The following is a 17,106-nucleotide window of genomic DNA, read 5'->3' as shown; positions in this document are numbered from 1 at the left end:
TAGTCAGATATTTTGATAAAGACTCTAACCAGAAGATTTACTTCTCCAGTATACTTAGCTCTCAAAGAACTGGTCAACATCAATTTCGAAGAATCGCTTTTAACACATTTAGGCCTCTTTTCTAAAGTACTTATACTCAAAGGTAAACTGTATAGATTAAGAGGACCAAATTGCAAAAGAGATTCCAAAGCCATTGACAAACCAGTATGAGGCCACAAATCTGACTGTACAACTTGATTTATATATTCTTGGATATGGCTCCTAGTCCACTGTGGAGCCCATTTTATAGCTTCTTTTATTATACGCTCTGAATTTGCAGCGAAATCTTTAACAATGCCCTGAAAATATCATCAAGTGAATATAAACACAGTCATCCATGAGGTAATGTTTTGTACAGTCTTACTTCTCTTGCTTCTAAAGTATCCATTAGTTGAATAGACCAAGGAGTCTGTGGAATTCTCAAGTCAGGAGTGGACAGATTTGGATCTAATCTTAAAGAATTAGATAATACCTGGAGGATATCTAACATTGTCCATAGTACTCTGAAAAATATTAAATATTTGAAATGAGCCTTGAGCCAAAATTCCTACATGAAATTACCTCCTACTCCATAATAGATGTGGAAACTTATCTACAAGGCTTGACAAAAATCTATCGGAGACCCTCCTGATTTGTTTATGAGGATGGTTGAAAGCGACAAGTAAAAATTGGGCATGCTTCTCAAGTTCCAATTCCCTTGCAGCGTTCTTCGGTTTATTCTTCATCACTTCTAGGAACTTTTCAAAAACTCTTTCACTCACAGAAGAAACGCAGCTCCACATACCGGCTTTGTCCTTTTGCAGAGCAGAATCACTGAGGTAATCAGTGATAATTGTAACCAATGAAGGTTCCTCTGAATATTGAATTCTGGTGGAAATATTAATATAGAATAATAGCAATAATTATGCATAGTAATTATGTGTAAAATTACCTTAAGGTTTCAACCCAATAAACACTCAATAAAAATGTGCATTGAGCAAAGGAAAGTTTATTAACTATAGCTGTAACATCTGTAGGATGTTTCAACAAATCCAAAATTTGGTTTCTCAATTCTTGGAGTTCCGTAATTGATACACTGTCGTTCCTCACAGCACTAGTATATTGCAGTTCCCTCATTTCGGATCTACTTGATGTGGGAGATATTAAGGCAGGAGATTTGACAGATATTTCTTTGACGCCATCATACCACTCAGCAGGCCATAAACCTAAACATTTTTAATGAAAAATTCAATAAATTCGAGACTTGGACGACTTGTATGACATGTATAAGCGCTTGTTCATTCATGAGCCTATTGCCTATAGAGACTATAGAACGGTTCTTTTTTCGATCAACATGGTGGTTTTCAACTAATCAGAAAAACAAAATTTCGAACGACCATGTTTATGGAATCCCTAGCCGGATTTTGCTTGTTAATCTTAAAGGCGTTGTTCGAAATTTTCAAGTTTCTCGGTCATTCCGTTCGAGAAAGTTGACCACGAATACTGTATAGTGGGTCGAATCTTATAGTTTGAAACCAAAGTTTGTTTCAAAATTCGAAAATTACATCTTGACGAAATTATAGAGCGATCTGTTCGGGGAACGACCGCTCAAAAACACATTGACTATCATCTAGAAGCGCAAAAAATAGATTTGAAGAAAACTTATTACCGATAAGAAAAATTATTTTTTGGCCCAATCTTTCAAGTTCTAGATGATTTGAATATTCTCTAGGATACAATAGCATCTAAACAATCTTCAAAGATTAGTTTTTAGTTTGATATGGTTTCTTCTTGGATTCGATTTTTTTACTAAACATTTTAGGGAATTACCACCGAATTCCTCTTCTTCTGCTTCAGTAAGGCATTTTGCCTGTTTTGGACCGAATTCTAAAGATTATAAAAATTTTTTCCTACATAAAAACATTTTTCAATCTAGAACAAAAAAAATGATGCAATCGGGAGTAATGAAAACTACAAATTTTACACAATTGTTTGTCATTACTTTTTATCTTGAAAAATATCCCAAATCCAAAGATTTTTCCGCAGGTGACTTATGAAAAAAGCTTGTTAACCACCTTCGGAATCGGACCCTCGGCCTCAAGACTACTGACTGGAATACAACCTGACTGTGTTACAATCCTAGGCCATTACAGAGTGACAGAAAAGGAGGTTGTAATGTAAGATAGTCTATTCGATTTAGGTATGACATGACGTCACTCATAGTGAGATTTTGGTATTAACGAAAAACCTCTTGTTACGCTGTGTCCTACGTGAGCGAATTATTGCGAGCGATTAGCTCGACGCGACCAAACGCGATATATCAAACATTGGAATATAATAGCGCTGTCCTACGTGCAGTCGTATCGGTCGTAAAACTGTTTCAGCCGAATTTCGCGCTCTGTCGGCGATCAAATTGTTTGATATTTCCAAGCGGAATACGCGCGAACTTCAGTAGTTCTTGTTGATGCAGGCACGTTTACTTCGACCGCTCTACAATGAATGATTCAAACGAAGTTTTAATACTGGCTGTTAGAAATTCCAGTATACTCTGGGACAAGACTGATAAAAGATATCATAATCGACTGTTGGTGGATAGAGAATGTAGAATTGCCGATGAACTGGGGGAAACAAGTGAGATTGACAAATTAACTATAGTATTATATACACTGGGAGAAATGTTTATTTGATATTATCGAAAATGCATTATAGTTAATGGATCATTTATTGGATCTATGGTCAAACAAATATTAGTTTCATGGAAATAAATAATTTATTTGAAATCCCACCAATAATCATCATTTATTATTCCACTTCATTTATTTACGCATAACTTATATTACTAATGCTGAAGAAATATCCATTTGAAGGAAATAAATATAGTTGAGGTTAATATATCATTGAGTAATAATAAATAAACCTTATTTATATGTAATACGTAGGTATCCATGCAGATTGAAAAAAAATATTTCAATTCAGTAATGGTTTACGTATTTCTTAGATTTTTTTTTATTGTTGCTATATAGTCAAATGTTGTAGGAACTGTGGAATAAATTTGGAGAAGTCCTTAATTGTTTATATAAGTGGTGAAACTCTCCAAAATTCATTCGTTCCAAAAATATTTAATTTGTTGGATTTCTCTTTCTTCCCATTTTTCTGCGTCTTACAATAAGCATTTTTGAAGCCACATTTTCACATATGAATAATTTACGTTTTCTTGACCACCTCATTATATGCGTATGACAACGGACTGATCTTCCGCAATGCACATTCCCAACCCAACCCAACCATATTTATGTCGCGTCGTGTCGCGTTTGTAGATTTCAACGTAGGACAAAAAAAGTCGCGCTGCTCACATCGCTCGCGTAGTACATAAAATTGGCGTCGCTCGCGTCGTAACATTAGTCGCTCACGTAGGACATAGGGTTACTGCTTGATTCGTTCATAAATTTCCATCAATTTACGATGTTGTCGATGAGTCAGACTTTTCTAGTTCAATAATTTAAATTTGACGTTTTCATTCTTTCAAAATTGCTTTGATTTGGTAACTAAAATAATGTAACAGTATGAAAATTTCATAATTTTTCAAAATCGAACACAAGATTAAAAAATTCGGAGCGTAAGAGTTGGTGTTGATTTATGGTCAAACTTGGAATATATCCACACTATAGCAATTATCCTGCAAAAAATTTTATGATGTCATTTCACTGCAAATATTTTTTATATATACAATAGAACCCTCGATGGAACCTAATGGGAAGCTCCAGCATCTTTGTTTCGGTTCCAGTAAGTCAGATTTCGATAGCCATTGAGGGAAATTTGAGTCCAAATAAATGGTGAATATAAATAGTACTTATTTTGTATAGTTCATTTATAGTATAAATAAATGTTATTGTGAATAATAATTGGTAAGTTTATTAACCTGATAACCCGGTATTTGAGCAAGTAAGCTGAAAATATTCTTCAACAAACAATAATTATGTTCATTATACGAATATATGAATTTCCGTTTTGGCTTATTCAATATTATTTTCAATAATAAATCTTGGGAATCGGTCCAGAGCTCTTCTCAGAAACTTTCACAGCTATTTGTATCAAATTTACAAAAATTGGTTTCATATGGATGAATCTTGCTAGATCTATAACACGATCCATGAATTTTTTATGTGACAAAATTTTGAAACCAAAGTTTAAGAAATTCATTTATCAGAAAATCAACAACACGTAATCATTAAATTGAAAACATGTTTTATAACGATGTCACTGAATACAATATTTTTACAGCAAAGTCCTAGCAGTTATGCTTTCAGAGATATGAATTTTTGAAATTTTCATTAAAATTTTCGAAGTATTGACCCCGGAGTTTCGAATCTCGTCGCAGAATATTCATTAAAATTTGTTTACATTAAGAATTTTTACTTTTGTCGTCACATTGATAATTCAATTTTTTTTGCACTCTAATCAGTATATTCACAAAATTTATTTTACATGTGTCGAGATAATATAATAATAATAAAATAATTCACTTTTCCTATCCTACTATTGCTACTACTATAAGAAAAAATAATAAATCATAGTGTAAAATTTGCTGCTTTTGTTCCCGAGCGTGGAGATGAAAACCTATTTAGTGGAACTTGTAGAGGACCTTTTGTTTTACATCAATCCATTCCCGAAATTCGAAAAATTGTAACGAAATTTTATAGCGCTCTATTCGGAAATTACCGCTTAAAAAGGTGGGTGAGAAAAATGAGTGTATTTTAGCTCTGTGCCTTCGGCTTGACCTTTCGGAGATTACCCCGCTGATTTTTTTCATGAACATGTGACTATACTTACCCCTCTTACGCGCGGAAGCTACGCCAGAGAGGAGAACTCTCCCCTCCGTACCATTTCTCCTTTGCCGGCTAGGAGTGGCGCTGTAATCCACAGTGCCCGCGTTTCTTCAGTACGCTGTTGATTCTCGACTAGTGAACAAGTGAAATAAAAGCGTTCGTTGTTATTACGATCGTTTAACACTGTGTAGTGTTCGGAATTGTGAAATTATCTTTCCGGTGCCTAGGGGTCCTATTGGAAAGGTAAGTTTATGAATTATCCCTTTTTTCGTTGTAGGAAGCTACGTTCTACTAAGATCAGCCGATTGCCTCCGCAACCGCAGCCGTCCGTCTCCGAAGACGCAGCCGAAAGGCCCCGCAGACGCAGCCGAAAGGCTCAGCAAACGCAGCCGAAAGGCTCCACAAATGCAGCCGAAAGGCTCTGCTCATGCAGCCGAAAGGCTCCACAAAAGCAGCCGAAAGGCTCTGCTCATGCAGCCGAAAGGCTCCACAAAAGCAGCCGAAAGGCTCTGCTCATGCAGCCGAAAGGCTCCACAAATGCAGCCGAAAGGCTCTGCTTATGCAGCCGACAGGGCTCCACAAACGCAGCCGAAAGGCTCTGCTCATGCAGCCGAAAGGCTCCACAAATGCAGCCGAAAGGCTCCACAAAAGCAGCCGAAAGGCTCCGCAAACGCAGCCGAAAGGCTCTGCTCATGCAGCCGAAAGGCTCCACTCATGCAGCCGACAGGCTCTGTTCATGCAGCCGAAAGGCTCCACAAACGCAGCCGAAAGGCTCCACAAAAGCAGCCGAAAGGCTCCAGAAACGCAGCCGAAAGGCTCTGCAAACGCAGCCAAAAAACTCTGTTTTACTGAGGCAGTCGATCGGCTGTTCAGCTGAATATCTGTACCACTCTCTCAGGGTTAGCTGAGAAGGACTATTTGGTCTTGAACTTTTCAGACTTTCTGAATTAACTCTCTATTCTCCAGATGGCACTACCAACCCACTTCATTAAAATCGGTGAACTGCTTGAAGAATCTGCAGAGACAGAAAATGATAATCTGATTTTGGAAAGGCTGAAACTTTTGGCTCAGGAAAACTTGCCAGAGGGTTGGACCGAGTGGAAGGTGGCCCAGCTGACGAAAGAACAGGTGATAGGAAATCCAGTGGATCCCCTGGTCCTCAACAAAATCAGGTTTGCACTTCCTACTCTGGGAGTAGTGAGGGCTTTTTCTCCAGAAGCGGATCATCTGTGGGAAAAAACCTACAGGGACATCAAAATGTCTATGTTAGAATGGGCCTTCTGCAGGGCCCTGATTATGAGTCCCCCATTTGTTTCCAATCGAATAAGAGGTTCGGCCGCCCAATCCGAAATCTTCAATCAGGCGGTTAGAGATATGAAACCTTTGCTAATATCCAGGCAAGAAGCTTCAGGCCAGTTGGGTGAGAAGTCAGAAGCTGGTTCAGAAGAAGAAATGTCTGAAGACTCCCATGGTAAACGTCGAAGATATTCTTCAAAGGAGCAAGTTGTGAAGAGACCAAGGCTTGATCGAGTCGCCCTTCTTGAAAATAAGGTGGATACAATGTTTGCTTCAATCTGCGCCCGCCTGGATGATTTAGCAAAAACTCAATCTACAGGGGTCGAGTCATCGGCCGAAGAGGAAGATGAGTTACCTTATAATTCTGATCAAGAGAGCTCCCAAACTTGGCAAGCGCCAGCTATTGATTTCACAGATAACCTAGATCTAGATTTTTTACCTGATGTAAAGGAAGCTGCTCCGGACATTCCGGAGCCCAGTCCAATCATAAAGGCAGAAGGTATTGCCTGCCAACGTTTTGGTTCAGAATCGTGGAACAAAATTAGATATAAAGAAGTTCAGAAACGCTTGCAGGCGGCGCCAGTTTTTGGGGCTCTCAAAGTTAATTCGCAGTTGGGAAGTTTAGCGACTAGGTCTTTCGCCTCGGACCTACTAGTAACATTTGATGATACATTAGGCACTATCTGCCATGGCCTTTTAAACCAAAGAAAAGCATTAGCTGAGGTTTTGAAAGGCCTTACCGCTAAGCACCCTGATATTGTCGACGACCTAAAGTCGGTCCTAATTGATACCAATTCTAATTTTAAGAACTATTCAGATGATCTTTTACAATTTGTATGTGCTCATAGAGCAGAAACCATTAAATTTAGACGTCAAGCATATAAAACGAAATCGGACTTTCAAACAGTCAAATTGAACCAAATTCCCCCTTCTTCGACGCACATTTTCGATGAAGAAAAATTAACAGATTTTTTAAAAGAACAAGGAGGTTTTTTCAATGTTTTTTACAAGCAGTCAGATAGATCCGGGAACAGAACATATTCTGTCCCTCAAAAAAAGTCTCGGTTAGAGCACAAGAGACCGTCTAAATTTCAGCCATCGAAATCTAAGAGCTCATCTTGGCGAAATCGTTCGAGTCCTCATTCTACTGCAGTTGCTTCATATAGAAATCATCGAGAAACAAGGGGTGGTCACGTAGGAAGAACCAACAAGCCGCGTCGTCCAGAAGGCAAGAGGCGTCTTTGACGCGCCCTTTGTAGCAGGTTAGATCAAAGGGTACTCGAGCATCTGGAAAAAGCTAGGCGCTCCAACATACGTGATGAAAGCAATAAAAGGTTATTCCATCCCCTTTGTAAAGAAACCTCCTTCTGTTCCGTTGACAGGTGCTATTATAAAAAAATTTTCCACAAAAGTTTCAGAAACTATGTCAAAAGAAATCAATACTCTAATAAATCAACAAGTGGTGGAACCATCGGTGGCAAAGACCGGGTTCTTATCTCAACTATTTTTAGTCCCGAAACAAGACGGGAAGATGAGGCAGATTTTCAATATTCGGCGTCTCAATGGGTATTTAAATCCCAAGCCTTTTCGTCTGGTAAATCAAAACAAAGTACCAGGGTTTCTTCAAGAAGGCGACTTTGTAGGGAAACTGGACCTATCACAAGCATACTTCCACATTCCAGTAAAGGAAGAGCATCGCAGGTACCTCTCCTTCGCTTACAAAAGGAGAGTATTTCAAATGACATGCTTACCATTCGGTCTGTCCAGTGCTCCTCTGATTTTCTCTCGAATAAGCAATTGGTTAGCGAGTATCCTTCGTGCAAAGGGTATTCGGGTAATCGTTTATCTGGACGATTTTCTTCTTGCACACCAAGATTCAACAACACTAATGAGACAGTTGGAATACGCAGTAGATCTTTTTCAGAGCCTAGGCTGGAAAGTAAACCTAGAGAAGTCCAATTTGGAGGCACTGAAATCAGTGGAGTTTTTGGGTATAATTTGGGACACCGAACAGAACAGAAAGACCTTACCCTCCAAGAAGACTCAACGAATTCGAGAGAGCTTACACCAGTTGGTGAGCAAGGGTACTTGGAGCTGGGAGTCGGGAAAATCCTTGATAGGCAGGCTAGGTTTTGCGTCTCTGGTTACCCCTATGGGTCGCCTCTTTACGAGAAGGCTTCAACGGGCAAGCAAATGGTTGCCAGAGATCCAACCGAGAAAGAAATTTCCGTGTCCCAAGGAGGCTCTAGCCGATTGTCGATGGTGGTTACAGAACCTTTCCACTCCCGGAAGGATTTTCATCCCCGAGCCGACAATGTTTTTGTCAACAGACGCATCGGACATGGGTTGGGGCTTTCAAATGAGCGAGACGCAGATGTCGGGGACGTGGACACAGACTCAGAAAGCCTGGCACATCAACAGGAAGGAATTGTTCACCGTGCTTATAGCCGTGAAGAAATTGAAGAAATCATTGGTGGAAAAATCCCTGATGAAACAGTCAGACAACAGAACTGTTGTGGCCTACTTGAGAAATCAAGGGGGGACGAAATCAAAGGCTCTTTTGGAACTAACGAGAGAGATACTTTCCATAACACACGAGTTTCGGATATCCATATTTCCCTACTACCTTCCCGGATATTGCAACACAATGGCAGATTGCCTGTCAAGGGGTCTGATTCTTCCCGATTGGCATATAAAAGCGGAGGTGACATCGATGATTTTTTCCAAATGGGGAATCCCGGAAATAGATTTGTTTGCGACGAACCGATCGAGAGTAGTTCCAGAATATGTAACGATAGATGCGAGAGACACGCGAGCAGTGTTCATAAACGCGTTCAGCAGACCCTGGGTGTTCAGGCTCGCCTGGATATTCCCACCACCTCCACTAATTCCCAGAGTTCTGCAAAATTTGAACAAATCCCAAGGAACTTTCATTCTAGTAGTCCCACGTTGGGAGAAGGTATTCTGGAGGGCAGACCTCAAACACAGAGCTCTAGAAGCTCCAATAATTCTAAGGAATTTGTCCCACGCTCTTATCGATCTTTCGACCGATCTTCCTCCGCCCAGATCAGAGGACCTTCGTTTGGAAGTTTGAAAGGTACGGGGTGGACTCCGTTAATGTCAGGTCTATCACCAGATGATGTCGCACTTCTTCAGGGTGCTTGGAGAGATTCAACTTTACGAACCTATCACTCGGCCTGGAAACAATGGAGGTCTTGGTGCGAAAGGTCGGGTGTAAGATCCAATGGACCAAGCGCATCAGATATTTGTGCATATCTGTCGTTTTTGTTCAGAGTTAAAAAGTTAGCTCTGTCGACGATCCTGGTCCATAAGTCTGTGGTGATAACTCTCTCTTCACCCGAGGGCGCGGAACGACTGTCAGGGCATCCATTGATTAAAACGATGTTGAAAGCCATAGGCCTCAAGACCTCGGCATGTCTTACGCATAAGTCAACCATTTGGAATATCCTAGATCTAGTCAAGTGGTTGAAGTCACATCCCCCGGATCAGAATAGTTTTTTTCAAGTATCACGACACACAGCCATCTTGTTGCTATTGGCCTCAGGTCGTAGGATTCATGATCTTACACTCATCAGCCTGGATAAAGATCACTGCCAGCTTTCGAATTCTACGATCATATTCTGGCCTATGTTTGGGTCTAAAACGGATCGAACCAAATATCGCCAATCCGGTTGGGAGCTAAGAAGTTCGGGAGATGAACTCTTAGACCTGGTCAAATGGGTTAATCTCCTAATTAAAGTGTCTGAGCAGAGAAGGTGGGCTAAGAAAAAACTTTTCCCTCTTTTTATCACAACCAGAGGGACAGTTAGAGCAGCAACAAGGACAATAATAGCAGGATGGCTCAAAGAACCTTTCAAGAATTTGAGAATTGAAATGGGTCCCGGGTCTATCCGTTCCGCAGTAGCATCTTTTGATTTTCAAAATAATGTTTCAATAGACTCCATCTTGGAGAAGGGTAATTGGCGAGGTTCAAATAACTTTTTCAAGCACTATTGCAAGAATGTTGAAAGACCAAGCGAATTTAAAAGACTTAATTTACGAAGTTCCTTCAGTTCAGTATGATCCATCAAACTCGATGCTGTGATTTCTCATGTGATATCATTGGACAGATTTCTTGGTCATTGTATGAAATGTTTTTCTTTCAAACCTTTATATATATATATATATATATATATATATATATATATATATATATATATATATATATCTTTCCTACATATATACATATATATATTTCATAGTTATATATACATTATTACAGAGTTGAGTTTTGTTTTTTGTTTGTGAATCTAGAGAAATATTTTATTTATTTTTTTTTTTTTTAACATTATATACTTTGAGTAAAGAGGAGGTTTTATTCCATACTCTTAATCTGATAGTCACAGTACGCTGAATGCCGGCAGATGCCAAACACTTCTCCGAAAGGTCAAGCCGAAGGCACAGAGCTAAAATACAACCGTTTTCCACCCCGAAGGGCAAGAAAACGGATATTTTAGGTCTTGCCGAGGCTTGACCTGAGTAATGCCTTGCCGTCATTTTAAGAGAAGGTACTGAAGAAACGCGGGCACTGTGGATTACAGCGCCACTCCTAGCCGGCAAAGGAGAAATGGTACGGAGGGGAGAGTTCTCCTCTCTGGCGTAGCTTCCGCGCGTAAGAGGGGTAAGTATAGTCACATGTTCATGAAAAAAATCAGCGGGGTAATCTCCGAAAGGTCAAGCCTCGGCAAGACCTAAAATATCCGTTTTCTTGCCCTTCGGGGTGGAAAACGGTTGTATTCTTAACATTTCCATTACCTGATTCTGATGCAGTAAAACCCATTATAACACAATATAACCAAAAATCCCTGAACAATTTGTGAATTCTTGGTTTGGGATTTTTAATTGGCGGTAATCTTCTCAGCAAAACTGCTATAACTGGTATCAATACTCCTAGATTTCCTGCAGAACTTGATGCTTTGAGTGCACCTGAATTTAAAAAATGCTTCGAGTGAATATTTGATTACATCTTTAATTGAATTATAATTTAAAAACCAGAAAAAACTACCTGGTGATTTTTCACTAGCTCTTTTTCCTTCGAGTCCCAACTGTACAAAGAGCTCTAGGAGTCGACCAAGTAATTCATTCATTTGTTGTTCACCCTGTATATTTGCTGCTATATTTGCCAATGCATTGATCACTGGTCTAGATACATGCCTGTAAGAAAAAACAATCAGTAAATTACCAATAATTGTTAATAATATTACAGAAAATAATAACTCAAAAACTACTCATCAAACTCTCCCAGGAGTATCAAATTTCCTATACAGGGTGTTTCATGGTGAAAAACATAAGCTAACCTGAGGTAGAGTTACCCTAGACTAATCCAAAAAATCTAAATCTATATTATGTCTAATCTTCCCCATGGCCGAGGAGATACAGGATGGTTTATGAATTCACCAATATTTGCAATTCCTCATGACTTTTGAATCACCCAGTATATTTGATTGATATTTGGAATGCACAATTCACTCCATTAGGTACATCAATTAATCTTTGAACTAATTAAAAAAATCAGGTCCGTATTAGAAAAATATGGAACTTTTCACAAGCTGTATAATCACTGGTCATATAACTGTTGGAACTAATGGGTACCGAGATACATCATTTTTAAAACTGTGAATTATAGTGGAAAAAACATGTTTTTGGTCTCATAAAATAGATGTATACCAAATATAATATGTAGTAAAAGTTTGTATTTTTTAATCTATTCAATTTCACATCATTCCAACAAGATAAGCTTCATTATTCTACTGATGACTGAAATGGGGGCTAAGGGTATCTAAGAAATGTAGAAGAAGATGCAGATGTCATGATTTTCAAAATACCTGAAGGAGAAGCAGAAAAGTTTTAGATTACTCCCATTACTGGAGAAGACATTGATTTATAGTTCTTCTTACTGCATTAGAGGAGAACACATTAGGATTTACATAGTATGTAAGGCATACATGTTGAATTTATAATTAATTATCTATGTGTCAAAAACCATGTTTTCATTAGCTGATATTCTCATTCGCCAAAATGCAGTAACAGTATCTATTGGTTTAAAAAATTGTATGACCAGTAATTTTTATAGGAAATTTGATGCTCTTTAACTTTGTACTGACAAACAGTTCTCATTTAACATGTACTTTTCGAATTATAATAATAATAATAATAATAATAACCTTTTTCGGCAACCGTCCGGGAAGTGCTCACTTCCCGGACGCTTTTTCTCTGAGAAAGTAGCATTTCCCGGCCTAGTCCGGAAAGTACGTACTTCCCGGACTAGGCCGGAAAAGAATCATAGAATCCCTAGCAACCGAGATAACGACTGACAGTTCATATGAAATTAGTTGTCAAAAATTTGCATGTTTATTGATCGCAATCGCAATAAAATATGGAAAGCAGCAGCGATAGTGTTATTTTACATGTTTTCCGAAAAAATATTGTACGCAACACGCCCGAAAATGGTTTTTTTGGACTCACAGACTTCCAGGACTCGCTTACGCTCGTCCTGGAATTTTGTCTATTCGTCCAAAAAAACCCTATTTTCCGGACTTGTTACGTAAATTACTATTATTCAACAAATACAAAAAAAATAATGTTTAATTATAGGGGAAAATTTAAAAAAAGTCGACAATCAAGGTTTCTTCTTCAAGTTAGCGGAAGTATCATGAGTTCAAAAACTCAGCATTGGCATTCCATAGGATCTCTAAGCAAATTTCATTAAAATACTTACCACCTCAAACAAGCAATAACAAAATAGAATATTCAATCACTCTATGGGCACTTATAATACAAATCAAAAAGATACTTGTGGTAATTCACCTATATTGTGTTTTTTCACTTCCAGCATGACCATAAGCAGCACTGCTACTTTCAACAGTAATCATTGTGAACATTTTCATCACCACTTCATAAACATGAGGTTCAGATTGTGCTATTATCATACATCCAAGTTGATCAACTATGAGGGTGTCCAAGGCTGAAGGAACCCTACAAAATCTCTGTTGGAAGAATTGGAGAATGGTATCTGTAGTTTTTGGGGTTCCTTTCATTGAAACTGCCACATGACCTAGCATTATCACTATATTTGTCGATATCAGGGTAGATTCACTGTGGATTATGTTGTTGATTATGTTGTGAAACATGTAAAGGAATTTTATGCATGAAAATTACCTATCGCTTTTTTCTGCAGTAAATAATCTGTTAGACACACTAGCTACTAGAGCCCTTACACAATCTGGATCTAAAGAATGGGCAGCACTAAGAGAGTAACATAAATTTTCTATAGCAGCATCACGCAATTTTTCGAAAGCCATTTGGGTTTGACTGGGATTTTTTGATGTTTCAACTTTCAAAGTTCCATTTTGGGCTGAAACAAATGTTGTGAATTTCACAGAACAAATGAAATCTCGCGAAAATTATGGAAAGTTATCGTTCAGAATATGAAACTTAGGTTCAGTACAAATTTCTGATAATTTTTCACCTGTAATTTTGATATTGTTATCTTTGCTGCTTTTTTCATTAGCTTGACGATGGAGTTTTGATAAAATAGGTGAAGGTGTGATCAAGAAATCCCTTAGACAATATATTGAAGTACTAGCAATATTTGGAAATTTTTCTGCCAACTTTCCTAGGCCTTCTAAACAGACCATAAGTAGAGGCATATGTGCTAATACTAATCGATATCCATGATTCGAATTGATTTTTTCTGTTAATCTTCCACATAAACTATCAGCACCTAGAAAAAAATAACAAACTTATTGAGAATATACATTTTTCAAGTTGGTGAAAAGTGTTAAGGAATTATGTTAAGTACATAGCTATAAGCTATAAAGACAATGAACATATCTGCTTTCAAAGCAAAACACACATGCTAGAAGTTTACTGGGGGATATAACATTCAAAATACTTCAAATTAATATAGTTGAAAATATATATCATTCTACATATATGACACCCAATGTGAGAATTATTCAATAATTTTTTGCAGATTCATCAAGCACAATGAAAATTTTGGTATTATTTTGATGAATGAAAACAAACGGGAATAAAAACAAACTATAATGGACAGGGCTAGAAAACACAAATTTTTCACCTAAAATTGATACTATAAAACGAACCAAAGTGGAAAAGTTGTATTGAATATCAACTGAAAAAAAAGTTGAGAATTAAAGATTGGGAAATCATAAAGGTAGTGTAATTAATTGTTTGGAATTTGTGTATATCACTGGATATTTTAAATACAAAAATTTGAAGTTTCATTGAAAATTCACTGTAATGAAAATGAATTAAGAATTGTGAGAGGATTTGAATAGTTAAGTGTAGACTTAATGCAAAGAGGTATAATACAGAACATAAGATGGGGTCGATCAATAATACATTTTTTTGAGCATATAGTCATGCTACACTCAGATAAATTTGAGTTGGTAATGCTGAAAGATATTTTTGAAAACTGTTGCTATATCATTGCGTTATGTCTGTATTTTGAACCAGGAGTAGTTTTCAACAATGAGGTTGAAACTACTGATGAGTCAGTGGTCAAATTTTATTCTGTCCAGTCATAATCAAGATAAATCTTGACCAGAAAAACTTAGAAACTTGAAATTTTCAGGGTAGGTTGGGATTTTGAATGCCGCGATAAATTTCGTTAGTTGGCAAAATCTGATTAGGTGTTCCATAGATATGTCTGCTCGAAATTTTATTTTCCTGAATCGGATTTGATCAAGATTTAATTTTGCATTTGGAGGTAAAATAACAATTAAAAGCTTCATGTCGGTTGCGTTACTAGAACTAGAAAAAATTGAACATGAATATCGAAAAAACTCAATAACCAGCGTTTAAAAGCTCATGACGCAAAGTAAGTGCTCTTCTCAAATTTTTGAAAAAATTATATATAATATTGTAAAATTACGTAACATCTAATATGGACATATTTTTATTATCTTATATTCTTAGCTTGTCATAATTTATTTTCATTTACTAGGACTTCATGTAGTTGGAAATAATTTTCTTGCTAGTAGAAAATATTCACCATCTTAACAGTGGAAATCAATTGATTAATTCTGGGACATTGCCATGTTACTTATTTGAATACTAACCAGTTTCATCACCTATAGCCCAAACAAGAAGATCCACACATGCAGCATTGGCCATTACATTCACTTTGAATTTATTTACTAGTGCATAATTACTCTCTCGATCTTCTCTCTCGCTGGCATCATGATTTCTACTTTGTAATTCTGTCTGTCCATTCAAATATAATCCTTGAAAACATCAAAATACAAACTGATTCACAACACTAGCTGTACTAACCTTTTACAAATTCTTGGACATCTTTTGTGAAACCTACTGGTAATTCTTTTTGCGGTTGTAACAGCTCCCTCATCAAGGTTACCATTACCAAGTTAATTGTTTCAGAAAAAGTTTTATAAGGAAAAATTTTTATTTTATTTGTGGAATACACCTCTAAACTTTGTTCATCAAGAAATTTGAGGGTATCTTTTGTCAATAATTGCTTACTAAGACCTAAAATTGTCTGTAGTTTGTTCAAGGGAAAGACAAATTTTTCTTTTTTATCTGCTGGGTCTGTGATTCTGAGATATGGGAATTGATTGAAAGAGGATCCGAATTTAGCAAAAAAATAAGTAGTAATATCATAATTTCCTAGGTTTTGAGTAATGAGGGAACCACGTTTCAAGGAATGAGAATTGTATGCAATATCTGTAGTATCATATCCCTGCAAAAATCATGAATTATATAATAGGATTGGAGATGAAAGATAAGGATATTTACCTCAAGTGAGTTGGAGAGATTACAACTCAAACTTCTTGGTATTATTGAACGGAAATTACTAAAACTTCTTTTGGTACCATCATTATTTGAATTGACAGAAACAGGAGTTTCAATATTCTTAGGGAATAACTGACATATTAAGGGTGGTTCTAAGGTACAAAACCTACCCATTGCTCTAGCAAGGCCGATGAGGACAGGTAGAGTAGTTTTGCACAAGAAAAGTTTAGTTGATGAGCTAAGACTTTCAGCATTTTGATATTTCTTAATACTCTGAGTTATTGAAACTAAACATTTCACTTGAAGATCAACTATTTCTTCTAAATCATGTTCGCTTTTGACTGCTATGTCGCAGAGTAGAGTGTGTAGGCAAAAGCTGAATTTTTCTGCAACTGGGATTCCTGAAAACACATTTGATGCAGTCTTAAGTGAAGTTAGATCAAAGGTATTATATATGCTAATTCAATTTAAATATAACAAAGAATATTTGTTATTTATATTTTATTTTTGAGTAATAAACTAGGCTGAAGTACTTCGGTCGATGGCCAATAAAGAACAGTTATTATTATTATTTTACTTACTATCAGTTATGTTTATTTTATTTTCATCACTCCAGTTGGCCTTTTCAATAAGTTTTGCAATATTCAATAGATATGGTAGTATACGATTTTTATGCTGTAAACCTGATTCTAGAAGAAATATTCCTAAAGCTATGACAGCATCTTGATTTCTTGTACTGATGGTAATTCCTCCACTAGAATTTTCTGTTGGACATAAGGAAAACAAGGGTTGGACCTATAAATAAGGGCAAGTGTTGATATCTATACAATTAAATATTTATAATTATAAATATAAACTTTTATGGTTATGGTTTTTATTCTCTAAACCTTGGAATTTGGATTAGAACCTTTGACTTCATGCAACTTACTTTTTCCCAAGAAACATTTTTTATTGCTGCAAGGGATTGTGCTAATTCATGCACTGTCCTATGGAAAAATAATTTATCGTCTTTCACCATTTTTCATTAGTTATTTTGATTTCTTGGTACTGTACAACTCATATTTACAAACTTGAAGAATTGTCAAATACAACTCCTCACTTCTCAGCTGATGTCTGTTTCAATCATAAACTT

The 17,106-nt window shown here is 36.9% G+C and overlaps 1 protein-coding gene across 1 annotated transcript in view; it reads right to left on the bottom strand.

The window, feature by feature from the left end:
* LOC123676160 (phosphatidylinositol 4-kinase alpha) overlaps positions 1-17,106 on the bottom strand; it is a 25,287-nt gene extending 8,181 nt beyond the window's left edge. Inside the window, exons 1-14 of the mRNA XM_045611884.1 lie at positions 16,903-17,106; positions 16,556-16,769; positions 15,978-16,375; positions 15,498-15,921; positions 15,284-15,448; positions 13,669-13,923; positions 13,359-13,554; positions 13,008-13,295; positions 11,206-11,354; positions 10,956-11,126; positions 971-1,244; positions 601-906; positions 404-542; positions 42-338 (exon numbers count right to left, since the gene is read on the bottom strand). Coding sequence (XP_045467840.1) covers positions 42-338; positions 404-542; positions 601-906; positions 971-1,244; positions 10,956-11,126; positions 11,206-11,354; positions 13,008-13,295; positions 13,359-13,554; positions 13,669-13,923; positions 15,284-15,448; positions 15,498-15,921; positions 15,978-16,375; positions 16,556-16,769; positions 16,903-16,992 — 3,366 coding nt within the window. The 5' untranslated portion in view covers positions 16,993-17,106. The remainder of the gene's footprint in view (positions 1-41; positions 339-403; positions 543-600; positions 907-970; positions 1,245-10,955; positions 11,127-11,205; positions 11,355-13,007; positions 13,296-13,358; positions 13,555-13,668; positions 13,924-15,283; positions 15,449-15,497; positions 15,922-15,977; positions 16,376-16,555; positions 16,770-16,902) is intronic.

This window comes from Harmonia axyridis, chromosome 3 (genome assembly GCF_914767665.1).
Source record: "Harmonia axyridis chromosome 3, icHarAxyr1.1, whole genome shotgun sequence".
NCBI lineage: Eukaryota > Metazoa > Arthropoda > Insecta > Coleoptera > Coccinellidae > Harmonia > Harmonia axyridis.
This window is presented reverse-complemented; position numbering and strand designations above follow the sequence as displayed.